This window comes from Phocoena sinus, chromosome 13 (genome assembly GCF_008692025.1).
Source record: "Phocoena sinus isolate mPhoSin1 chromosome 13, mPhoSin1.pri, whole genome shotgun sequence".
NCBI lineage: Eukaryota > Metazoa > Chordata > Mammalia > Artiodactyla > Phocoenidae > Phocoena > Phocoena sinus.
In genome coordinates, this window is record NC_045775.1 from 6,480,604 (window position 1) to 6,506,675 (window position 26,072).

Below are 26,072 nucleotides of genomic sequence, written 5' to 3' on the forward strand. Positions count from 1 at the left end.
GTTGACTCACCTCCCTGTTGTGCCTGCCCAGCCTCTGGGGGCTCCCGGCTCACGGGGGGCCCTGCCAGTTCATTAGCAGGAGCCCCTGTCTCCTCTGACTTGAAGGAGCTCCTAGGATAAAGCGAGTTGGGTGAGGCAAGCAGCTGGCAGCCCAGTTTTAATCTCATCCTCTGTTGGATTCTGAAGGAAAATTCCTGTAAGCTTCTCCTCTGAGAAGCCTCTCCCGTCAGCAGGCCCCAGAAAATGTCCTCTTTTCCCCCTCCTGTAATATATACCACGTGGATTGTTATTGCATGTTTATCTTTGTCTTGCTAAATTGTGTGTTGGCTGGTACCAAGCCTGGTTCATCTTTGTCCCCTCCAATTTCACTTTTCTTAAATGCAAGTCTTATCCTGTCAGTTTGCAACCTTTTGGGGGTGCCTGGGATGAAGTCCTTCCCCTGGCCCCCTCCTGCCTCTCCAGCCACGTCATCTGTGGACTCTCCCCGTGCTCTGGCCGTACCAGGTACCCCGAATTCCTCCAGGATCATCCTCGTTACAACCTGTCTTTGCGCCAAATTGATTGGTGTGTGCGTGTCTCTCATTGGAAGCTGTTCCTTGGATGCAGGGGCTCCACGTCCTGAATCTTTGCATTCGTTAGTGCTTGCGGCGCAGTAGGCTTTCACCACGGTTGGATTCTATGCTGGCATCCAGGGAAGTTCTCCACTGATGGGGTATTCAGGAAATACAGGATGGATCAATAACGTTGAACGTTGATAGGTTTCTGTCATCTGAGCCTACAACATAGCTAAAGAGGGACAGAAAGAACCAGCGTAAACGGTACATCATCCAGTAGGTCAGTCTTGATTCCGTACCGCTCCCTGTCCCCCGAGGTGTGCTGCTGTAGGAGTTTCATCGAGAAGTAACTGGGGTTGTGTTCAGTTATCCACACAGACTCCAAGTGCCATTTTGTTGTCCTTCATATAGGGCAGGATCAAAGGATATCAGGTGATCACAGACAACAGTTCACACATTTTAATAGTCAGCCCACACCTTGACCTTCTTAACTCCATTGCTGGCTGCCTGTGCCAGACAGCACCAGTCCAGGTACATCCTGTGTTAACAATCATGAGGTCTCCATAAGGTTGGAGGGGACGCCCCAGGAAAGTCTTGATGGATATGAGTTTTGCATGAAGTTTTGAAAGTCGCAGGGGGACTTCCCTGGTGGCGCAGCGGTTAAAATCCGCCTGCCAACACAGGGGACACGGGTTCGAGCCCTGGTCTGGGAAGATCCCACAGGCCGTGGAGCAACTAAGCCCGTGTGCCGCAACTACTAAGCCTGAGCTCTAGAGCCCGCGAGCCACAGCTACTGAGCCCACGAGCTACAACTGCTGAAGCCCGCATGCCTAGAGCCCGTGCTCTGCAACAAGAGAAGCCACCGCAATGAGAAGTCTGCGCACCGCGACGAAAAGTAGCCCCTGCTCGCCGCAACTAGAGAAAGCCCTCGCGCACAGCAACGAAGACCCAGCGCAGCCAAAAATAAATAATTTATTTAAAAAAAAAAAAAAAAAAAGGAAGAAAGAAAGTAGGGGGAGCACAGAGTGTTGGAGAGAGTGGTGGAATGGTGACGGTGAAGCCCCAGGGGCAAGGCCATCTTTCCATGTGCCCGGTTTGAGCGGGGCCCTGAGGGCTTGTGAAATCGGGCATCAGACCCTTGGTGGTGGGTGCTCGTGTCTTACCAGAGACGATGCAGGTGCTCAGGTTTGGTCGCAAAGGCTGTCTCTATCATGTCAACTTGTGCAGGAGAAACTGGTGGAGAAAGACAGATTCTGATACCCTCAGTAGGCATGGAGAACCAAGGTAACTGAGCCATTGGGGCTGACATTTCAGGTTTCTCTATTTTGTTTATTCCTTGTGTTGTTGTTTTCTGATTATAAAGATAATATGAGCTTAGTTTAGAACATTTAAAAAAATCAGAAAAGCATTAGAATGAAGTCACAGCCCAGCCAGATGCCACCCTCTGTGAGATGGGAGGGGTCGAGCTGCATTCTTGGTCTGAGGTCCCCCGGGCTCTGACCCTGGCCATTCGGAGCTTCCACCTGGCCTAGGTGTCTCCGCCACCACAGTCTGTCCCCTCCTCTGCGAAATGCCCCTCAAGGAGGGTACAACGATGCATGGAAAGCACCTGGCCTGCACCAGCCTCCGGGTGCCGAGCGCCTGCTCTCTTATCACCACCGTAGCATTTTGATGTCCTTTCCTTTCGGCCTTTCTCTACATTTTACCTTTTATTACATTGAGATGAAATATATAGTTCTGTGTCCTGCCTTTTTTTTACTTGGCATTCTATCCTGACCATATTCCTACATCATGATTTTAAAAAAGCTTACATCATATTCCATTTTGTAGAGACACTGTTCTTTAACCATTTCCATTTTGTTGGAGCTTAATACATTTTCAGTTTATCAGTTGTTCTGTACATACATCTCTGATCACTTGATTATTTCTTAAGGATAGATTTCTAGAAGTGGGAGGGGATGGCAAAAAATGTTTTTAAAACTTTTAATGCAGATTCCCAAATTGTGAATGGAAAGATTTTTATCTGGGATGAGTCTAGAAATAAAGTGCTAAAAATGGTTTTCTCCCATGAGGTGTTCACAGGGTAGAGATCCTGTTAAGAAGTGGGGATTATCTTTGACTCCAGGAAATTGCTTTCCCAGGAGCTGTTTGCCGAGAGTTAGATCAGGTGATGTGCGGGGCTGACAGCTTGAGGGGAAGTGGCCTGGCCTCCTTGACATTGAGTCATGCAGATTATCCTGACATTACAATTGTGGCTCACATTTGAATATTAATCCTCATCTGGGGGGGGTCTTTATAAAGCTCTACTGCAGAGAACATATGTCTCTCCTAAACTGCGCCCTTGGCAGAGCTGTCTGTGTGGATGGTTGGCGTGTGCAGTGTCTGTGGATGAGTTTGCCTCAGCCTGACCCCTGCGTGGCCAGGAGCGGAGGGTTGGAGGGTCCTGGTCAAGGCGAGCACCGTCAGGCTGCCTCCCCCTCCCCCTCCAACATGTACCCCCATTTGTCTCTGGTTAGGGCACTTGGACTTCGGATTACCAGTGCGTGTGCTTGGCTGGGGGATTGTAGCACATTTCTGTTAGCCTAGAGCCGAGAATAGTGACTATGTGGCGAGCAAATGAAGAAACGCTTCCTCGCCTGGTTGGGAGGACTTGCGCGGACCGGGAACCTGGAAAGCTGAGTTCTAGTTCTCGGACTGCTGCCAACTAGCTGTGTGAACTTGAGCAAGTCAGCGCCCGCTCTGAGCTTTGGCGTCCTTGTCTGTAAAGAGGGGTCTCTGGACCGGCTTTCTTTTCAGGATCCTTCGGACTGTAAAGACCCAGGAGTGGCCCCGGGTGGGTAGGACAGTGAGACTGGTGCTGCCCTGAGATGGCTTTGCGTCGGGAGCTGGGTGCAGGCGGAGGCTCGAAGACTGAGAAAGTGTTCACAGCCTCTGAACACACGGGACTCCTTGCTGTTCCCCTGGGGTTGATACCTTCCTGTTCCTGCTCGTCTCTGTCTGGAAATTCCCAGCTGACCTTGGAGCCCCAGCTCAAACGTCCCCTTCTTGGCGTCTCTGAATCCTCAGCCCCAGCACGTCACAGGCCATCGTGCAGGGGTTGGCGCATCTGTCCTGAGACATGGGTCGCACTCGTCTCGTGTGCACCCAGCACACCATCACAGCCCGCTGCAGGCTGGCAGCGAGGAGCAGGCATTCAGCTGGACTTGAAGCTGGCGGAGATGAGTTGGCCATGGGACCCTTCTTGTCCTTCGGCAGCACTGGGCAGGTGGCTGGCTCCCCCGCCGTGCCGTGGCCCATTGAGCAGGAGTAAAAAGGCTGCCTTTTCCCCATTTGGGTCCAACAGTTTTGCTTGAACTATATGCACTGGGCTTCTTCTTGGTATCAGGTTTTTTGTGGGTTTTTTTGTGGTACATGGGCCTCTCACTGCTGTGGCCTCTCCCGTTGCGGAGCACAGGCTCCGGACGCGCAGGCTCAGCGGCCATGGCTCACGGGCCCAGCCGCTCCGCGGCATGTGGGATCTTCCCGGACCGGGGCACGAACCTGTGTCCCCTGCATTGACAGGCGGACTCTCAGCCACTGCGCCACCAGGGAAGCCCGTATCAGTTTTTAAAAATGACATAATCAGGTAAACTAGAAGGCACACAACAAGGCCCAACCCTCACCTCTAAATGTAATGTGTGCACATACTCGCTGGCTCCGTAGCAGATTTTTCTGTTAGTCTTTCATTTCATCCCCTTGCATGGATTGGTGGAAGGTCTGACCTTTGTGTAGTGAGGTGTGGGAAATGGGAGGCTGTGGGATTAGAACTGGGGAGAAATGGGGTCTCATCTGCTGTGGTCTCAGCAACTCCGGTTCTCATTTTCCCAAGTCCCTCCCACATCAAAGATTCTTGGGTCTGGTTCATTAATAAGAACCAGAGTTAAAGATACAGTTGAATAAGGGGGAGGTGGGAGAGGGAGCTCTTTTTAGAAGAACAGTTTTGACAGTTCTGTAAATAAGAGATGATAGAACCAGTTTGGATTCTTTCCAGAAAGTTTATTCCCTAGCCATTTATTTTAGGTTCCTATTTTAAATTTAGTTTTGGCTAAAGGAAAATAAAGACACTCAAGGACTTTCTAGTAGGGACATCTCAGACTTTGGGTGACATGGAGCAGTAGGCCAGTCGGATACTATGTAGTTATGGGGCGTTTACTGTCCTGACAGTGGGCACCAGGCAAGCTGTTACAGGGAGACACGGAGAGACACGGGGCTGTGGTCATTATCAAGAAGCTTCAAAGTTGTTTGCAAGAAGAGAAATTTGTCTTAGAAACTCCAACTAGATCAGTGTAAAGAGGTTCCCACTGACCTAAGCTGGGACAGTTTGAGCATCAGAAAACAGTGATCACAGTGGATCAAAATCATTTAAATATAAATACATGAAATGATGGTGACGATGATCCAGAACACTCATTGATCACCACTGGGGTTGCTGGGATCAACACATTATTTTGCAGATTTAAAAGGGAAAGAGGGGCTTCCCTGGTGGCGCAGTGGTTGAGAGTCCGCCTGCCGATGCAGGGGACATGGGTTCGTGTCCTGGTCCGGGAAGATCCCACATGCCGCGGAGCGGCTGGGCCCGTGAGCCATGGCCGCTGGGCCTGTGCGTCCGGAGCCTGTGCTCCGCGACGGGAGAGGCCACGGCGGTGAGAGGCCCGCGTACCGCAAAAAAAGGGAAAGAATTTTTATAAAAAAACGTGACCGATACCAGGTGGTCAGTTGAAAGGCCCAGAAGAAGGGATGAAAGGAAGTGCATCTGTCCTTCCTGGTGCCAGAACCGGAAGCCTCGCTGGCTGTTTCTCCTCTGTGCTGGTTTGCTGGACTGCCCGTGGAGAGAAGGCAGGTTCCTCTCTCCGAGGTTGTCACAGGCTGGGGGCAGCCTGCGTGAACACAGGATGGATCTGACCCTTCCCCACCTTCTTCCAGCTGATCCTGGGCAAATCATTAAACCCCTCTGAACCCCACTTTACTCAACAGGTAGTAAGGACGGTGCTTTGACACCTTATAGTCTTATTAAGTTTCATTGAACGAAAGGCTTGTAGGCCACCTCACGGCCTTTACTGAAGCCGATTCTCTCCCTCCTCCCTCTGGGTGCTCACCTAGAGCAGCTGTGAGGGTCCAGGATCATTTTGAAGGCAGTACTTGGCTCCCGAGGTGACTTCAGCCTCCGCATTCCTGTTTCTCTCTCCCAGGGGAGTGACATCAGCACCAGATGTCTGCTTGTGGCTGCCACGCCCTTCCAAAACCACACTGGAATTGCCCACATCTTGACGACCAATTTTGAAATAGTTATAAAATAGCGTGTGGTTTGAAAGGAACTGCCCTTCACTGTTGACCACATGTTCTAGAATTATAAGTCGAGCAAAATAGGTGTAACTGATCCGCCTCTGAAATGGAATTTTAAAAATCTAAAACTTGGGTACTTTTGGTTTTGGCAAGGTAAGCTATTTTTAGAAGGAAACACACATCAGTGTAGTAGAGTGGGGGACAAATGGGCTTCGGGATCAGACAGAGTTGGGTTTGTACCACAGCTCTGCCACTTTCTGGCCCTGTTTTCTAGGACAGCTTATTTGATCTCCTTGAGTCCCAGTTTCCTTTCAGCATTGTGAGAAATAATGCATGTCATATATAAGTTGTTGTGAAGTCTAGAAAAAAACATATGGAAACCATTTGTGCTCAGTATAGATGACATCTGTGCTGCTGTTAACTATTGTCAGTTCTGGTGGGCGTGTATGTGTTGGGTGTGGTTGAACTGCCTATCCTCACCCACGTTCTTTGATTCTTACCTTAACCCTGTGAGTATCTCCCAGCGGGGTCTTTGTCCTTCACGTGGCTGAGACAGCGCCAGAGAGAGTAAATGCGTATGTTACCAGGTCGTCCACGTTTACTGGGAGGCATAGGCTTGAAGCCCAGACCTTCTGAGGGCTCTTCCTGCTCTGCCGCCCCTTCGTCACGCTCTGTGTGTGTGTGTGTGTGTGTGTGTGTGTGTGTGTGTGTGTTTCTGCCTCAAGTCGTTTGCTGAGTATAGTTTCAGAAATACATTTAATGTATCCAGAACTCTTAGGCTCTTTTCTGGGATGTAAAAGATGATAATAGTAATAGAAAGAAGGAAAAGGAAAAGGGCCTAAACAGTGAAATTAACGTTCTCTTGTGTTTGTTAGATCCACACGGGCATCCCCTAAGGCACGCAAATGCCCCCGGAAGTCGAGGGCAAAGCACTTGCCTGGTAGGGTCGGTGGACACACGGTCCATGGATCCTGGGATCCGGCTCAGCCCCAGGGCCGCCATCCGCAAGCACATGTCCCCTGTGTGCTCCGGTTGTCAGGCCCAGGCACCGGCACTGCCGACGGTGGTTTTGTTGCCCTGAGGAGTTGTTTGGGGCACTGCCAGGGGCTTTTCAGGATCTGTTCTTTGGCAAAGAAGCTGCAGCACTAAGGCTTTCTGTGGCCTCCTGGCAGATCTGTGCCGTCCTCCTTGTGGGAGCAGAATTCTGAAGACGTGGGCAGCCTGAGGTGGGTGTGTGACCCTGCCCAGTGGAGTCCCCATGCAAGGTGACACGCCCACCCGCCCACCCGCACTGATGTGCCTGTACAGTCGTTGTGTTACATTTCTGATTGGAGTGATGAGGGACCAGAAATCAAATGTCCATGCCAGGAAGTTGTTTTATTACAGACTGGCTGGATTCATTTAAACATGCTTGACCCAGAAGTGAGGGAATCACGTCCAGCCACATTGGCTCACCAGAATTACCTGTGTCCCCTTCCCACCCCGGCTTCTGACTCAGAGACGGGACTCCAGCTTCTACAGTTTGACAGAGATCCGTGTATGATTTCGACGTCCAACAGGGCCTGGGAACCACAGAGCTGGAGACCCAGAATCCGGGTTTTTCACTCTTTAAGGTGCTGTTTTGAAGCCTAATGATGGTAATATACCTTCAGATGGATGACCAGCTTTTGGTTTTTCTGATCAAACGACATGCGTCTTGTCTTACTTATATTCCAAGCAAAAAGATGAATAAAACTTAGTCCCTACCCTAGAAGCACTTCCAGTGTGCTGGGGACCACGCTTACCAGTTGGACATTTGGAATGTAACACTGAGCGCAAGTCCAGGAAGGTGCCAGGGACGTGGGGCAGAGGCACGGAAAGGCCCCCAGGCAGAGGACGTGTCACGGGCAGAGGCGCCCTAGCCTGTGGCCTGTGCTCCGAGGACCGTGGCTTTTCCGGTGTTGAAAGGAGAAGCTAGGGCATGCGGCTGGGTGAGCGTCATGCCAGCCGCTGGGTTCCAGCAGAGGACTGGGTCTGTTCTGTGTCTCCCACCAGCGTGTGGGCTACGGAGGAGTCCTAGGAGATGGGGAAGCATGGGCGTCCCCGGGGGTCTCACCCCATGAGCTGGAGGCTGTGGCACTCGTGCGAGGCTCTCTCCCTCCTGGTCCTTGCGCTTGTTCTTTGGGATCTGTCGCTGGCACCACGGGTGGTTGTCAGGACAGCAGAGTTATTTCTGTTCGCGGTGTGACTTGGCTTTTCTCAGATTTTCAGGCTGTAAATGTGTTCGATTTTATCCACAAGTAAGAAACTGGTGGGGGGCAGGGCTAGAGCAGTTGAGGCCTTAACAGCACCTCTCCCGTTGCTGTTGCAGCGCACGTGGAAAACGAAGAGCAGTACACCCAGGCTCTGGAGAAGTTCGGGGGCAACTGCGTGTGCAGAGATGACCCGGACTTGGGAAGCGCGTTCCTGAAGTTCTCAGTGTTTACAAAGGAGTTGACGGCGCTTTTCAAAAACCTGGTAAGTGTCATGATCGTGTGCAGCGAACGGGCAGCATGGGAGGGGCCCGAAGTTGCTCTAGTTGGGAAGGTAACTCCCTAGACAGTAATTAAGGTTTGTTTGGTACATGAGGAATACGTTTCATAGCTCCTGTGGTACCGAAAAGAATTGTATTTCCTGTACACATGAGGTCACTTTGGAATAAATTTTAGAATTGTGATTTTTACTCTCACAAGACTTTCAAATTTAACTCGGCATTTTAAAGCTGTGCAGCTGAGGCACAAAATGGATAAATGCATTCGTCTTCTTAAGGGCCTCTGACTTCAATTTTCGATAGTTCCTAAACTGTGTAGAATAGTCTGTTTCTGGTAATTATAGTAGGTATTTAAACTTAACAATATTTCATAAATATGTTTCAGACCCGTCTTACCCAGCAAGGTAACCTATAATCAGAGCACAGAAATTACCGTGAATATTTAAAGGCCTTTTATGCCTTCACATGCAGAGCCTAAGAAAAGTCTCACTTTTTAAGTGAGTGGAGATACGGACTGAGTACTTCTTGCCTGTGGTAGGTGCTTGGTAACGTGGGTGAATGGACTCTTCCTTGCACTTGGCAGCGCTGTGCCGTCCTCACTGTGGGAGCAGAATTCTGAAGAATTGAGCAGAGAGGGGGTTTGGGACCCTGCTGAGCGGTTTCTTCCACAAGGGGAATGTATGTCGGGATGGTCGCGGCGTGTCTTTCCTGTTTTTCTCCCCCAGCTTCTCCCAAAGGTCGTGGACAAGCAGACCAGGTCAAGAACTCAATAATGCTTTCTGTGTAGGTCGCAAACAACAGTGTCTTTTTCATTTCTCCTGTCAGCAAGCTTATAACAAGTGAAAAAATAGCTCATCATTCTTGAAGCGGTGATGATGGCGGGTCTGTCAGTCTGCTCGTAGAAGGGCAGGAGCAAGGGACACATGTATGAGTTAATAAGGAGGAAGGGAAAGAACCGGATCATGAAGGCTTTCGGTCTCCCTCCCTGTCTTCACTTGTAAAGTGTTTCATTTGGAAGTGGTAAATATAAAAAGCCGGTGCTGTGCTTAAGTTTTTTACTTGGGTTAATTTGGAATCTCTTGGGGCCTTTGTCGGGTTTGTCACCCATTTATCACTGCCCCAAACAGGCTGACAGCATGCAGAGCACACAGTGGAGCCCAGCCCCTTTCCAGCCCCACTGCCCGGACACTGGCACATGGCTTGTTAGGGCCTCACCACTGAGTCACAGTGGAGCTTTTTTTTTTTTTTTTTTTTTTAAACTGGGGAAGCTGCATGGTCCTGGGGAAGATCTATAGATGCTGACGTGTCAGGGGTCGTCTAGTGTAAAATCAGCCTGCCGCCTCATCTCCCAGACCCTGGGCAGGGGGGGCGGCGGGTAAGCCCCTTCCTCGCCCCCTGAGCTGCCAGCCAGCTGCTTTGTGCCTCTCTCTTAAATATGAATGAATGGCCTCCAGAAAGAAAGAGACCAAAATAAACAGAAGAAAGAACTTGGGGAAAACAGAGATAATGCAGAGAGCAGAAGAAAACTTTAAAGAAATTATACTTAATTCCTCAGAGAAATCAGAAGAGAGAACGGGATGAAGCTTGTCGTTAAAAAAGGGGAGAGACAATCGATATAAGAAAATATAAAATTGGAAATCCGATGAGAAGGGTTAGAGTAAAAGAAATCTCTCAGAAAATAGATCAAAAGGACCAAAAAAGACAAAAGAGTGGGAAATAGATGAAAGACGAGTCAGGGATTAATTCTCAAGGTCCAGTATCCAACTGACAGGCGTTTTCAGAAAGAGAATAGGAAACAGAGGAGGATGCCGTGAATGCAGCGGAACAAAAGATGGTTCCTGAGACTGAAGGATTTTCGTCTCCAGATGGGAGGGCCCAGGACAGTAAGGGAAAAGGACCTGCCCCAAGGCACCCCCCTGTGAAATTGCAAAGGATCTTAACCGCTTTCAGAAAGCACACGGAGGATTAAGCATCACGGTGCCATCGGTGTCTCAGCAGTGACCCTGGAAACTCGAAGGCCCGGAGCATTGCCGCTAAAATCCCGAGGAACATAATTCTAACCTGGAATGAGACCCACCACCTGAGCGTGAAATTCGAATTAGAGATGTTTCAGACGCCCAAAGCTCGAGACGGTTTGCTCCCAAGCATCATTCCTGTGAAACTCCTAAAGATTGTGCCTGAGCGGCATGAAGAGGGAAGCCAAGAAAGAAGAAGACGTGTGAGTCGGGGAACAGGATCCAGCCAGAAAGAAAGCAGTGAAAGGGGTCCCAGCGGGATGGCAGAGGGAAGCCCTAGCACGGCGACTGAGCAGGCAGCCTGGAGACAGAGGCACGGGAGGCCAGGGTCACCCCTCCCCAGCCAGCTCTTGTATCTTCATTCAGCTGATCTCCTCTCAGGTTTTCTCAGCTGTAAGATGGAGATGATAATGCCACGCCTGGTTTTGGAAGAAGTACAGCCAGTTGCTTTTACACACCTTAGCTTATTTAACCCTTGTAACGATCCCATGAGGTGAATCAGCGTTGTCCCCACTTTGTAGATTAGGTAACTGAGGCCCCGGTGGTTTAAAGGGCTAATCTCTCTCGGGACAGGTCTGAGTCCTTGCCAGCTTTTGGACGTGCGCCTCCAGGTGTGGAAGGGCCCCACCTGCGTCGCTCCACGTGGTCGAATCCTACTCGAAGTAGCTTGTCCTCAGTTTTAACACGAGCAGCTGCACAGTTAGACAAAAGCAGCCCCTTCATTTCTTGATTTTCCGCAAAACTGAAAGCAGAGCAGGGCCTGGACATTGTGATGGGCACATTGTCACATTGGCCGCTGCCCCATGGCTCTGCCACTTTGGGCACATCAGAAATCCCCTCCAGGCCTCGCTGTCCTCCCCCTTCCTACAGGGAGTGACTTCCCCACGGCCGTCACTTCCTGAGCACGCGCGGCGCTGTCAGCACTGAGCACTGGTTCTTCCTCGTTCACTGAGTCCTCCTGTCAGCTGCACGAGATCCCTCACGTTACCTCCGTCTCAGATGGGGCCCGTGGCCGGCAAGGGACAGGTCAGGGGTCACAGCTGGGTCTTAAAACTCCAATCCCGTGCTCTTTCCACTGTGGTATTTAAAGGATTTAAGGCCCCTTGTCAACTCCTTGGGGGAAAAAGGGGGCAGAACGGAAGGGAAGGCAATGCCGGGTAAAGTGTAGCATAAAGAGAGATGCCCAGCGGGCCGAACTGCTGCAGCCACGAGCAGCCAGACACCTCAGTTTCCTCACCTTAAAACAGTGTGAGAAAACCATTCCCGCCTCACCGGCCAGCATCAGCGTGACAGGGATAAGCGGGAATTAGAAACCACCCCACAGGTGACATTGCAGTGTCGTTATGGTCGGGTAGCTTACTAAAGCCCGGAAGACAGTAGCTCTGAGTCCACGCGCATGACTGTAGTTTCTGCTTGTACTTTATGGAGTTAGGGTTTTTGATCCTGTTTCCCAGCAAATACCTTATCTGTGCCCAAATTCATGTTCACCAGGCCGGGCTTTCCAGGCCAGGGCGGGTGTTGAAGGTCTGCAGCTGTAAGGACGCCAAGTGGCTGCTTCTAAGAAGCTGTCGCCGAGAGTGAGTTGATTATAGGAGAATTCTCCTTTTTTGGTATTTTGTATACCATTCTTACTCCTATTTTTGGTCACATCTGTCCTATCTCTTATTTTTAAAGCCTTGCTTTTGCTTTTCCTCAGGCGTTCAAAAAACATTTCAGTTCTGCATGGCCAAGACTCTCAATCCTACCTCTTGCCTAGAAAGAATAATAATTACCACCTACCTGCTCTTCAGCATGAAAGAATGTTTATAAAGCAGTTGGACCGTCTGCAAAGAAAGGCCAGCTTAATATAAAGTGAGATTTTGTTACTAAAGGGTGAGATTCTCACCTTCAGAGAGTCTGTGAATTCCTCTGCAGTAATGCAGGATAAAGGGAAAAACAAGGCAGCTCCAGAAATGTAACATGTGTGAAATTAGGCTGGTTATAAAGTCAGGCCAGTCTCCTCGGTTCTTTTCCTCTTACCAGATGGTTGTGAGAATCCTGGAAAGATTTTCCAGGGCCACTTCTGTGTTAAGAAGTGGCCTTTGAATGAACGGTCGCATGAAAGCACATTCCTGAAAGGTCATTTACAGGTATGTCATCTCCGTCTCATCTCCGTCTCTGGTTTCAGAGAATCGCTCGTGAGATATGTACTCTTGGTCCATAGAACCTGCTCCAGGTGAGGGCAGGGGCCGGCGGAGGCTCAGCCCAGGATGGAGTTCCAGGGCGAGAGCCGAGAGTGGCCCTGGGGTTGAGGAATTTCACTTCACTCACCTGGAAAGAAGACCCTGAAAGTCCCACTGACCAGCGTGCACAGAAGTCATGTTTTTTTTCGTTTGTTTGTTTTTCCTTTACACAAGTGATTGGAGTTAGAAGACATTATAGCCAAAGAGTGAAGAGCTAGTCAGGTTGTTGAGGAGAGTGTGGCTTTGTCCCTATGATGTGTGCAGGGCCTGGCGGGGAGGCCTGCCCACCTGCTGGTTGGTAATATGGTGGCGCTCTTTTCCCAGCACCGTCGGGTCGGTCGACAGGAGCTGATTCCCCACGTTAATAAAGCTCATCGCGTTGCTTAGCGTAGAGCTCTCTGTAGCAGAGGTCCTCACCCTCAGTGCTCCCGTAAACTTTCTTCTCTTTCCGCTTCTTCTATTGAAAATGTCCTATATTTTATAAACGTATTACATTCTTTCTTTTAAAGCATTTTTTAATTGAAGTAGAGTTAACTTACAATGCTGTGTTAGCTTCAGTTATAGCAAAGTGATTCGGTTATACATATATCTATTCTTTTTCAGATTCTTTTCCGTAGAGTTCCCTGTGCTGTACAGTAGGTCCTTGTTTATCTTATGTATAGCATTGTGTATCTGTTAACCCCCAACTCCTAATCTGTTCCCCGACCCCTACCCCCTGTCACTCTCCCCTCTGTAAGTTTGCTTTCTATGTCTGTGAGTCTGTTTCTGTTTAAAAATGTCTTACATTCTTTCTTATTCAACATGGGCACTGGTCATATTTTATCTTCTGGGGAGGAAGGCTTACCGTTGTTTGGGGCATAAATTAAGGGGCAGCGCTGAAATCTAGAGAAACTCTTGGTGCCTGGTACCTGCGGTGTGGGAGTACCTGCCCCTAGGTTGGTGCCAGACCGTCAGCTTTCCCATTTTCAACATTTACTTTTTAATATTTTGACACCCTTCTCCCTGCTAATTGCTGGCTTCTGCCGCTCGTGGTGCCTCGTTCCACAGCGCTGTGAGCTGGAGGACGCGATGACCAGCTTGTTAGGCTTGTACGCAGAGCAGGAGTCTGTAAGCTTTGAGTGAGGAGCGCTTGAGGGCTGGGCCTTCTCTAGGGGAACAGAGTTCCTGGATGGACCTACTGACAATTACTTTGGACACCTAGAAATCTCTGCCACCAGTTTTTAATCTGGCCTAATGCATGGCTGGAAATGCTCTGAGACTCACAAGGCTTCAACACTGCAAGCTGCTTCCTACACTCAGAGATCCTAGACCAAAATGAAAGCATGTCCTTAGTTTGACCAAAACGACAAAAGCAGTAAGGCTACTGTCAGAGCCCTGTGTTTGGTTGTAGCACAGCCACGACTGTGTGTGAATTGTACTTTGATACTATTTTATTTTGGAAAGGCAGTGCCACCTCATTGTAACCGCTGTGGTACGCTGGCTCCCTGAGGTCAGAGAAAGTGGGAAAAGCCATGGGGGAGAGGACAGGGTGGGAACAAGGCCTTGGGCCCAGGAGGAGAGCTCAGCTGAGAAGAGTGACTGATCGCCCGCTGCGGGTGGCCCGGCTCTCTGGGCAGCAGGGCAGTAAGCGCTCGTCGCTCCCGTCTGGGCCACTTTTATTAGGATGCTGTGTGTGCTGGGAAGGCCCCAGGACAAACGCCAAGGAGCCCCGAGGGCGCGGCCCCGGAAGGTGGGGCAGTGACTCTCCCGCGGCCTTGGGTGCTTGGGTCCTGGGCGGGGGTGGGTTGGGGGCCTGTGGGCCACCACAGGGTCCGTCTGCATCTAAGCCCCTGGCAAAGGTTGCGAGCACATTCCTCGCACTTGCCTTTAACAGCTTGTCAAGTGCGTGGAGGACGTGCTGTTATAGGATAATCATTTGAAAGCATTAGCAAATTCAAACCAGGGTTTGTGTTTGTTTTCTTCTGTCACCGTGTATTCTCTCACTTGCTGGCTCTTAAAAGAACAACTGCCACGATGTAGGGCACCTCAAACTTTAAAATCTTTTGCCAAACCCAAGGGATGCTGTGTGGACAGGCTGGAGTAGGGGGTGTGAGTGAAGGCGGAGGGTCTGCTGCACCCGGAAGGCAGAGGAGCAGGGTGGGGGGGCGGCTGATGAGTGCTGTTGGCCTCGGTGCCGGGGACGCCACAGTGACTCTGCCGTGCAGGCAGGGGACAGTACAGTAGCAGAAGGAGAGACGCGCTGCGGGAGTTTGCTGCTCCAGGGGCAGGCTGCTGATGGAAGTCGCAAGGGAAGGTTTCTGTGATGGGAGACACTGGCGCCTACTTCTAGGCCCCAGGGGAAGGGGCTGGGGGCTGGAGGAGTTGATGGCCCCGAAGAGAGGGGGCTGGGAGCTGGGGGGGCTGGGCGTCCTGGGTCTCCTCCTGTTGGTCATTGGTCATTGGCTCAGCCAGGACTCAGGCCCCTGCCTCCCTGGGACCTGGAGATAAATTCCAGGTCCAGCCTCTCTGGGTGCATTTCCCTTTGGGAATTTCCACTGTTTGTTAGTCATTCCTTAAAATCTAAAACTTGACAAACGACATCAATACCTGTATAGTCCCGAGTCTGGTTTACAGAGCACTTGGACGTAGTTTGTTTCATTTGCCTCCCTAGGGTCCTAGTCTTGCCTTGCCCTCAGGTGGAGTCATCTGGGGCCTCGTAGAAATGCAGGCTCCCGGGCCCTTGTCCCCTAGGCCTGCCGAAGCAGAATCTCCATTTCCCCAGGGCACGAGTCAGCCCATTAAAGTCTGAGAAGCATTGCCCTAGAGCAGAGGTCCTCACGGTGCTGTCTGTGGACCGGGAGCCCCAGCAGGACCTGGACCTTGTTAAAAGGCCACACCCACACCTACTTAAAGGTGATTCCCAGCTTCGCCTGTCGGGAGGGTTGCTAGAACCCTCCCTGTTGGGAGCCGTTTCCCAGAGTTCCTGATCCATTCGCATTTCTAATCAGTTCCCTGGGGACACTGACCTCGTTGGTCTGGAGCCAGCAACCGCTTCTGACTCCCCCCCTGGGGAGCCTGAGGCCAGGGCTCCAGGGCCTAGCTGAGGACGCAAGTATCCAACCTCGAATTCTCGGAGGCAGTAGATTCGAAAAGCTGCTTTCGTTTTCGGTGGGTGGCTTAACTAAGCATTTTAACATCATGTGGGTTTTAGAAGAAGCTGTGGATTGATGAATCCTGGGCCCTTCTGTGCTGGCCCCCAGAAAACGCGGGTTTTCCAGACCGTTGCATGTAGGCTGCGGTGTGTGGTTTCATCATCCGTTCTCCAGTGGAAGAGGGTCACTATTTTCTCTCCACTTAGAACATGAAAGATCAAAGCTGTGTGACTGCCAGAGACGCAGCGTTGAAGGCAGAAACCAGGTCAGCTGTTTCCCCTCTTTCTTGTGGTGTGAAAGTTGCCAGTGTTTTTGGCAGCTGCCCAGTTTTGATCTTTCAGTTTGTGTTAAACACTCAAGATCTGCGTGGGCTCCCCCGTCTCCTTTGATTAAACAAACCATCAGAGTGGCCCTGGTGCCAAAGAACCAGGCCTGGGAGCACGTGTTCACGAGGGCCCCGTGTGAGAGCAAGACCGTGTGTGTGTGCGCGCACGCCGTAGGTCTTGGGCGGTGTTGTCGCCGGCCCCCGGGGAGAATTCACTAAAAATGAAAGTGACCTAGATGGTTTTCCTTTGTAAAGTGTTTCCCTGTACGTCCTGATGTAGATGGCACCTCCGGTCTCACAGCCTGCCCCGCTCTGGCCGTGGGTCAGGTGTGAGTAGCACTGACCGCTCTGGAGGCCGGTTGCCTATGGCAGTGAAATGATGGGAAGGGCTCTGGCCTCATTCTCAGCTCAGCTGCTGCTTAGTTGTGGGATCTGGGGGCAAAGTGGGTAGTTTAACTCTCCCTCTGTTTCCATTTCTGTAAAATGGGGGTAACACCGACTTCTCAAAGCACTTGTGAGCCTTACATGCGATTAAGTGGCCCTGTGCCATTTAGTGATTTATTCAGGCCACTTCACCTAGGACCTTCTGCTTCTCCAAAAGATTTTCTGTCTGGATGTTCATTCTTTCAGATAAGCAGCCTTCAGGAAGAATATAGAAAACTGTGCTTTGACCCTGCCAGGTGCCTGCCTCGGGGCCTTTGTGTTAGGAATTCCCTCTGCCGGGAATGCTCTTCCACCAGGCTTTCACAGGGCTAGCTGCCTTGCTTCCTTCATACTCTGCTCCACGTCACCTTCTGAAGAGGCCTTCCTGGTCATCGTTGGAGAGTCCCATCCCACGAGTAATCAGAGCAGCCTTATATGTAAGATTTGTAGTAGCCCCCAAAACTGGAAAGAACTCAAAAACCTGTCAGCAGTTGTCTGGATAAGCCAGGTGATGGACAACTGTTCAGCAAGAAACGGGAATGAGCCGTTGATGCAACAGCACGGATGGATCTCAAAGCGAGTGTGAAAGAAGCCGATAAAGAGCAGTGCGTGCTGTAGGATTCCATGTATAGAAAGTCCTAGAAAATGTAGATTATTCTGCGGTGACAGACGCAGATCAGCGGTTGCCTGGGGACCGGAGATTGGGGAGTGAGCAGCTGGGAGGTGGGAATTGCAAAAGGGTGCAAAGAAGCTTCTGGGGGTGATGGGTAGTACTGTTCACTGTCTGGATTTGGGCGATGGTTTTGTGGGTGTATGTATGTGCTATGACTTATCAAGTTGTGCACTTTGAATATGGGCAGGTTATTGTACATCAGTTACACCTTCAGAGATGCTTAAAATTTTTTTTAGGCTACTCGTCTGAAGCATTGCTGTCCACCAGAACTTTTTTTTTTTTTTTTTTTTTGCGGTACGCGGGCCTCTCACTGTTGTGGCCTCTCCCGCTGCGGAGCACAGGCTCCGGACACGCAGGCTCAGCGGCCGTGGCTCACGGGCCCAGCCGCTCTGCGGCATGTGGGATCCTCCCAGACCGGTGCACAAACCCGTGTCCCCTGCATCGGCAGGCGGACTCTCAGCCACTGCGCCACCAGGGAAGCCCCACCAGAACTTTTTGCTTTGATGGAAATGGTCTGCATCTGCTGTATCCAGTATGTGAAGCCGCTCAGCACACGTGGCTCTCGAGCACCTGAAATACGCTAGCGCAACTGAGGAATTCAGTTTCCAACTTGGTTTCATTGTAATCCATTTACATCTGAATGGGCACACGTATCTAGGGTCTGTCATACTGGACTGCACAGGCGTAAAGCCTTACCTGCTACTATAACACCCCCGGCAGTGCCACCCGCACGCACAATCCTGGGTCTCAGGCTCCAGCTCCTGGAGAAGACTTGAAGCTTCCGCAGGTGCTGGCTGTTTCCCAGGTACATATCCTTGGCTAATGCTGAAGCCTCCGCTAAGAGTGCCCTTAATTGAAGCAATGAGGTCTGAGGTCTTTTTGCAACTCTCTGCCCCCGGCACGGAGGTGCTGCCAGTGCCTATGCCCACATGAACAGGTGTTTGCCCTTCTTTGAGGTCTTGATTTTACCTCTAACTCTGTGATTGAGCAGCATTTGCCCAAGTTAAAAAAGAAAAAACCCTGCAGATCCCAGCGTTCTGTCTCTGGTTTCTCATAAATTAGGCATATTAAAATAAACTTAATGACACAGGTACATTTTCAGGTAAGGCTCTTTGGCCATGTTTTATATATGGTCTTTTAGGAAAAGCTGACTATCCCCAAAGAGGGTTGGACACTATTAAGGGTTTTTGAGGAGAGCCCTGGGAAGACCTGGTCTTTTCTAGACTCATGAGCCTGGAGCTGGGAAGATTCTGCCCAGCAACTTTCCTGTTTCGAGTCTGTCTTCTCTTTGCTGCTCCTTAAAAATAGAGCGCTATGATACAAAAGTCCTATCTAGGTTCAGGCTTCTCGACAGATCCCCAGCCAAGGAGAAGGCAGCGCTGGGGTTCCCAGGGGTCAGGCTGGAGCCAGGGGTGAAGCTTTGGCTGGATCGGCAGCTGCTGGTAACCGGTGACAGAGCCGAAGGAGCCGCCGAGACACTGACCCTGTGGGCAGGGGGAGCGTCACGGGGAAGGGGGGAAAGATTTTTAGAGTGTATGGCAGTGGCAAAGCTCGCGGGTCAAGGAGTTTTAAGAACCCCTCTCCCCCGCAAAAAATATAATAATAATTAGGAAGACCCATGTGGAAAGATGGCTATTGCCTGGCTATATTCCCCCACCCCTGCCCCATCTCCTGGTCTGTCTTTGTTTGCTAATCATCTGTGACATTACGCAGGCTGCTCGCGGTCTCTGATAGCCCTGTCTGCCTGTCTCCCCACGACTGAATCATTCTCCTTCTGAGATTACACACATTGGGCTACTTGTCAGCTCATCTTGTCAGACATATCCAGGTGAACCCAGGAAAAGGGAAGACAGAGCAGGGAGGGCTGTGACTGCAGACTGTCTGTGTGCCATTGGTATTAGATCCATACTTACTAGCAGCAATTAAGAGTAATAATTTGTATTCAGATCATGCTTGGGGTTTCGAAAAGCCATTTTACTTCATATACTTGTTAAAAGCAAGTCAGAGGATAAGAGAAAGCCCAGCGCTTGCTTGGTGCTAAGGGAAATATTCTAGTTGGGTGACCCAGGGGTAATTTAATTCTTCCCAGCGATCATAACAGTTTTATTGCTCGTAAATCGAGGCTGGAGCTGCTGAGCACAACGTGTGTGCAGTGATCTCCTGGCTGTGGTTTTCATCTCTCACGGCCAGAATGGAGATGGTTCGTTCAGCTGTGGGCCTGAGGCTGCTGGGCGGCCCCAGTACAGGCAGGCAGAGGGAGACCCAGAGCGAGCCCATCCTTCCTGCTGCAGGGCGCTCTTGCTGAGACAGGACATCTGAGCACCAGCCCATGGTTCAGGGCCCAGGCAGAGACGAGGGCCAGTCATTTCCTGGACGCTCACCCTGAGTCAGAACGCTTGTGTGCTGCGCGGGTTCCGTACAAGGGCAGGAAAAGGCAGAGGGCGGGCGGAGGCTGGTGCCAGGAGTGGAGGAGCTTTGTTAGGAAGCCCACTGACGGGAACTCTGTGCATGTTTGTAATAATTTCTTTAAAAAAAAAAAAAAAAAAGCCTTATAAGGTATATTTTATATATCATAAAACTCACCCATTTCAATTCTACAAGCCATTGATTTCTAGTAGCTTTACCAAGTGATGCAACCATCACCTTAAACCAGTTTGGGGACATTTTCTTCCCCCCCCCCCCCCCCGTAAGGTCCCTCCTGTCCCCTCACAGTTAATCCCCATTCCCACCCCCAGCCCCAGGCAACCGCCGATCTACTTTCTGTCTCTTTTGCAATCATTTAGCTAATTAGTTTCTGATTAGAGGAGTAGTAGTTTCTTATTTTGGATCACTTGAGTAACCCCCCGGAAAGAGAAATGGATGGAATGGAGGCCAGAATCCCCTTGGTGGGATTCTCTTCCAGCTGCTCTTTTTAGCTCTTATCTTCTGCCGCCCCCACCGCTCCCCTGGCTGATGTGCTCCCACTTTTCCACTGTTCCTGTGCCTGGACACCCTCCACCCCATCTTGCAAGACGTAATTCTCCCTGTCGTTGAAGGTCTATCTCACATAACCCCAATCAGCAAACATTTCCCTGGTGTCCAGACTGGAAATAATTTTCTCTTCTCAGAAACTCAGTGGTGTTTTATTTCTGGCTCGTAGAGTTTCCACATGGCACTTTACTTACTTAAATATGTGCTTTGGGGCTTCCCCAGTGGCGCAGTGGTTGAGAGTCCGCCTGCCGATGCAGGGGACACGGGTTCGTGCCCCGGTCCGGGAAGATCCCACATGCCGCGGAGTGGCTGGGCCCGTGAGCCATGGCCGCTGAGCCTGCGCGTCCGGAGCCTGTGCTCCTCAACGGGAGAGGCCACAACAGTGAGAGGCCCGCGTACCGCAAAAAACAAAACAAAACAAAAAAAAAAACCGTTCTTTTTCTGCCTTATTAAACAGTGTGCCTTGCCACACGGCTTGTGAGATTTTAGCTCTCCGACCAGGGATTGAACCCAGCCCCTCGGCAGTGAGAGTGCAGTCTTAACCACTGACCCACTAGGGAAGTCCCGATAACAAGTAGTCTTAAAATAGATGTGTAAACCAAGTTCTGGGTGATGTGCTTCTCCCCTGCTACAGAGGATTTTGTTTTTCTCGCTCATTCGTGCATACACTCACACGTAATACACCTCTCATAAAAACATACTAGAGTTCTTCCTAGGAATACAGTTTTTAATCTGCAAGCACCTTATTCTTTTTTCCTCCAACCTCCCATATATCTGGGTCGCTCTGGTGCCATTGGCTCAGCCTCCCACCCTGAGCAGCTCTGACCACTGCCCCTCCCCCCCTTGGGCGGCTCCTGCTGTCTTGCACGTGACTTGTCCAGGGTGGCGCTGCCTTGGCTTCCCTCTGGGCAGCGTTGAGGACTGACCGGACTGCAGCCATGGCTCTGCGATCAAGTGGATGAAAGGGCAGAGTCTCGCGGCTCAGGAACTGACCAAGTCACCACCTTCCCAAGCCCAGGTCAGCCCGCCTGACTGCTTCAAGCCGTAGTCGTCGTTTCTTTCCCCCAGGAGCCGCTGGTATCTGTACAGGGTGAAACATGCTGCCTGTGGTGTGTCGTAGACTTTCTGTTTCATTCTTGTGTGTATATTTATTCTTCCTCTGAGGCGATAAGCATCACGTTTTGTTTGCATTTGTAGCCAGCTCACTGCTGTCTATAAAATAGGCACTCAGTAAATACACGATGAATGCATGCATTCACACATGAGTTATATGATGTTTAAAGCTATTAATGTATCTCTAGATTCTGTCTCTCATGTATGAGATGCTCAGAAACATACTTAGGTAAACTTGATTCACTCAGCCATTGCCACGCTCTGTGCTGAGTGCCGTAGAGAATAGAAAAACTTGAAGCCGCCCCTTGGGATTCGTGGCGTGAGCTTGATAAGACAAATGTAAGGTAGAACCTGTCAAGTCCTTTAAGAAATTTTTTTAAAAAGAAAATATCAGAGGGTTTGGAGAGGGAGGGGTCACTTCCTGCCGAGAGGTTGGGATGTTGTCGGAAAAGGTAGCATCTGAGAAATTCCTGGTGGATGGGAAGGCTTTGAACAGCGGATACTGAGATGAAACGTGGCAGATGAGGTTGGACTGTGAGGGTCCAGATGCGGGAGTAGGTTTGGTGTTTATCAGGGACACAACGCCAGAGAAATCGAACAACTGCGTAGGAGGGGTTGGGACGGGCAGAGACTGGGTGGTGGTGGCGGCCAGGAGCAGGGGAAGCGGTGCCTCAGTCCAGACAAGGGGCAGTGAGGCCACTGAGGGGCAGGGCGGTGAAAAGGCCAGAGGGAGCTCGTGGGCGAACAGCGGGTCAGAGGGCTGGAGCCCAGGAGGAGAGCGCCGCTAGCAGGGGGTGAGGGGCTGCGGCGGCGGGACAGGGGGCCCGACGAGGCGGGGGCGGGTGCGTTCTCGCAGCGGTGGGAACGAGGGGCGCGTGTGGGGACGGAGTCCCCCACGGCTCAGCGGAAGCCCAGGTGTGCTCGCGCCAGGGGTGACTCACCTGCACGGCCTGTCTCCATCCCTTCCCGTCGCCCACGGGACCTCGCCTTAAACTCAGCTTTGCGGTATTTACAGCTTAACTCTCGAGGCTAATCCTAGCACGTCATAGCTGATGACACCGTGCCTCTGCCGGGTGCATGACACACGTTGAGCTGTGTAAGCGCCAGACAGAAGTTACCCCAGAAGGCATTTCTGAAATGACTGACAGTCATTAACTGACCATTTATTTGGCAGGAAAGGTGGTTGGTGCAGGCGTTCTTACACACCTTACCGGTATTTTTCAAGTAACTTTCTTTCTCCGTTTTGAGATTTCATATCCTGAATAGTGCCTGGAAATCAGATCCCATATTGCCCCAAAAGTTGTGCCTGTGGTGGGTCTTCCCAGTCAAGGTAATTCTACTAAAAATAAAATTCTCCTTTGCTCGATTGTAAGAAGGAATGCACAAGGTTCCAAAGTCCTTACTCCTGTCTCTGTCCTTTTGTGGTCCCGTAATTTCGGCACGTGTCACCAAAGTGACACATGCACACAGCCCCAGAAGGCTGCGTGCCACTCGTGCTGACTTAGGGAGAGAGAGCCTGGGGAGGTGAGAAAGTAGAGCCTCAGCTTATTTTCTCACTGGGGAGGGACTCCTGTCAGGTTCAGAAGCTGGGGAGTCTGTGCGTCGAGGTTCTTGCTCACTGAAGCTTTGTGTCTTTAAGTTGTGGCTCAAAGCTCAACGACCGGCAGGGACGGGCCTGCTTGGCGTGAGCATGCCCAAGTGTGTCAGGAGGGTCTGGTTCTCTGCATTTAATCTGTGGTGACAACTTGCTAAGCCACCATCTTTTGCCTTCTTGCTTCAGGGAGAATAGGGGACCTTAAGACCACTTGTCCCTCCTTTTCCCTTTCTCATCTGCTTTCCTCTCCCTCGGTTCTTTTCTAGTTCTCTCTCAACATCCACTCATACACGTTCTCAGGAGACAGAAGCCCCCTTCGTTCTGTTTTTCCTTTTAGTCTCCCCTGTTGGGGGCTGTGCTAGGGAGATTGGGGGCTCTGGGCCCCCAGAACTGACCAAAGCCCAGCCCCAGGGCATCAGATGGAGCCATGAGTGAGAATAGGAGGTGTTTGGGCTTCTCTTCCTGTATCTTTAAAGTGCTTCTGTCGTTGATTTTTTTTTCTTTGTTGTAATGATTATCTTTCCACAGACTTCAGAGCCCAGTAATAGAAGGTTATTATTGTTGTGAAATATAGACAGATGTAGACTTTTCATTAGTTATATATTCATTTGTAAGGTAAAATCGTTACTTACAGAGAATGTAAGAATGAATAAGGCTGCCATACTTGTGCTGGTCAGGTTTTAGGGAAGTTTAATTATCACCGTGTGTTCTCTAACCTCCTTGCTGTCCTTACTTTAGATTAAAAAGGAAATGGAATAAGGATATTTTTTTCTGTTTTTGTTTTTTAGATTCAGAATATGAACAACATAATCTCCTTCCCTCTGGACAGTTTGCTGAAGGGGGACCTAAAAGGAGTGAAAGGGGTATGACACGAAGAGTCCTGTCACGGGGGGCAGCTTTCATAGGACGTGGAATCGCGTCACGCTGGCCAGTCGGGGCAGCCACGGCCTCGAGCCTTCTTCCTGGGATGGCGGGGTGGCGCCGTACTGCCTTGGGCTCCCTTGACTGCCCATCGTGGCATCACCACCTTTCAGCCCTAACAGTGGTGACCCGTGGCCTTTCTGGCTGTCCTGCTGGTGCTCCTGATGTGGAAGGGAAAGAAACAGCTCTTCTGGAAACTGTCAACGACTTTTGGGTTCTGCCGGTTGAGCAGGGAACCCTGTGTGAAGTCTGGTTTTTCCAGCTAGCGTGTCACTGATTGAGCCCTGGGAGAGGATCCTCGCAGGGTGGTTTCCTGGAGGGAGAATGGGCACCAGCAAGGCCTGAGCCGCCTTTATTTTTCTGTCCTGCAAAGGATGCTCGTTGTTGAGGCCTCGCCTTGCCTCGTACAAACACTTGAGCCGTGAACTGTTTTCCCGGGCACGTGCGTGGGGACAGTCAGGGTCGAGTGCTGTGTGGGCACCAGGCACTGAGCAGAAAGTTGCTCTCACATGTCATTGGCCCAGACAGGTGTGTGATGGGAAAGAGAGGCAGTCGTGCCCCAGTTCTTAGGCGACCGAGTGCTCTGACGGGATCCACACGTGATCCCCGGCGGCCTCTGGCACATCCGGAAGCCCAGCCGATTACGGGGGCCTCCGCAGGGGCAGAAGTGCCAGGAGAGCTGTTGGGGCAAGGAGTCTGGGCCCGGGGAGCCGTTAGGACACGGAGGAACACTGCTCAGCATCCCCTGGAGGCCCGGAGAACATGTCTGGCGAGAACCAGGAAAGCGGGAGGGAAGGGCACACAAAGCAGAGAGGAAACCATGCCAGTCTGCAGCAGCATGATGCGGCCCTGCAAGGGGCCCTGGGTCGGTGGCGCTGCACAGTGGGACGTGAGGCTTACGGGGTGGGCAGACGCCTTCCTGGAGGCTTTAGGTGCCGGGCTGTGGAGCTTAGGCCTTGTCAGAGGCCAAAGAAGAGTCAAAAAAAGAAAAAAATCCCCACAACGAAGGGGTTTCTCTTCTAAAAGACCCCTGTTAAAGGGAGCATAAATAGGTGGGAACCAAATTTGATAGAATTTCTAGTGGCTCAGTATATTTTTGAGTCAGGCTTTATCAGAGGATATGAGGTCCTGAGTTCCAGGCAGAATTGTGGAATCGGGAGACCTCAGGAGAAGGTGAATGGCTTTTATGTTCTTGTTTTGGGGCCCAGATCAGGGGTACATGTGTTGAGGAGATTCCTATATTAATAGAAAAAAATCAGAGTCCCTTTCTTTTAGAGAGATACAATAAAATACTTGAAGATTAAATGTTATGTCTTTCCAGGTTTAATTTCAGAATAATCTCAGGACAGAGGGCGGGGTATAAGTGAAACAGGATGGGCTGTGAGTTGATACTTGCTATAGCTAGCTGACAGGTACGTTATATAATTCTCTCCACCTTTGTCTGTGTGCATTTGGTATATTCTATCATAAAAATTTCTTAAAGAGAAAGAAAACTAAATGCTACCGCTAGTCTGATTAAAAGCCTGTGCTCTAAGCTCTCCATTTATCCTGGGATCACATACGTCATTTATTGCAGAAATTAATACTCTTTTCAGGGCTAGTCTAGGGATAAGTTTATTTTGCCCAGAAATTAATGATTAGTCCTGTTTAATTTATGCCTCTCTGTTTACAGGATCTGAAAAAGCCTTTTGATAAAGCTTGGAAGGACTATGAAACAAAAATGTGAGTATTTTCATTTAAAAAAGTAAGCATAGGTAATTTGAGATTTTAATTTTAAATTGAGCCTTTATTGCTTAAAGGTATTGTCTAAATAAACCTTAATCCAGGAAAGAATTCACCCAAAACTGTGTTGCTATGGTTTGTTGCGATACCAGATGCTTTCATACCGGATGTCCACATTCATGATGTCAGCCTCTTTAAACTTTTTTTTCCTCATCCCTCCTCTTATGTCCTAATGGCTACAGAATGTTATTTTCAGGAACGTTAATTGGCTTCTACTGGTTGACTTCAGGCACTTGTTGTAACATTTCTGATCACAGTTTCTCATTTCCTGGAGTGGAGAGGATTGAGCTAGCTAGAATTGGGCTAGCGATTGTGGGAATGATGATTTCAATTATTTTAAATACTTAAGAAATAGAAAATATTTTTAAATGCCTCATGCTTGCTTTGTAATTGCTGTGCATTGAGTAATAGAGTTTTCTCAGTGGAATTAGAAACTTTTATATGAAGCCATCTGGTAAAGTGGGACACGATAAGGAGAAAGCCTTTTCAGATTTAACTACACGTATTTAATTGGGTTT

General features: G+C 50.3%; 1 protein-coding gene across 6 annotated transcripts in view; it reads left to right on the forward strand.

Moving 5' to 3' along the window:
• Positions 1-26,072, forward strand: part of ASAP2 (ArfGAP with SH3 domain, ankyrin repeat and PH domain 2) — a 156,826-nt gene that overhangs the window by 65,417 nt on the left and 65,337 nt on the right. For all 6 annotated transcript variants that reach the window (XM_032652376.1, XM_032652377.1, XM_032652374.1 and 3 more), the window contains exons 3-5: positions 8,227-8,372; positions 23,640-23,714; positions 25,445-25,494. In XM_032652376.1, the coding sequence (XP_032508267.1) occupies positions 8,227-8,372; positions 23,640-23,714; positions 25,445-25,494 (271 nt within the window). The remainder of the gene's footprint in view (positions 1-8,226; positions 8,373-23,639; positions 23,715-25,444; positions 25,495-26,072) is intronic.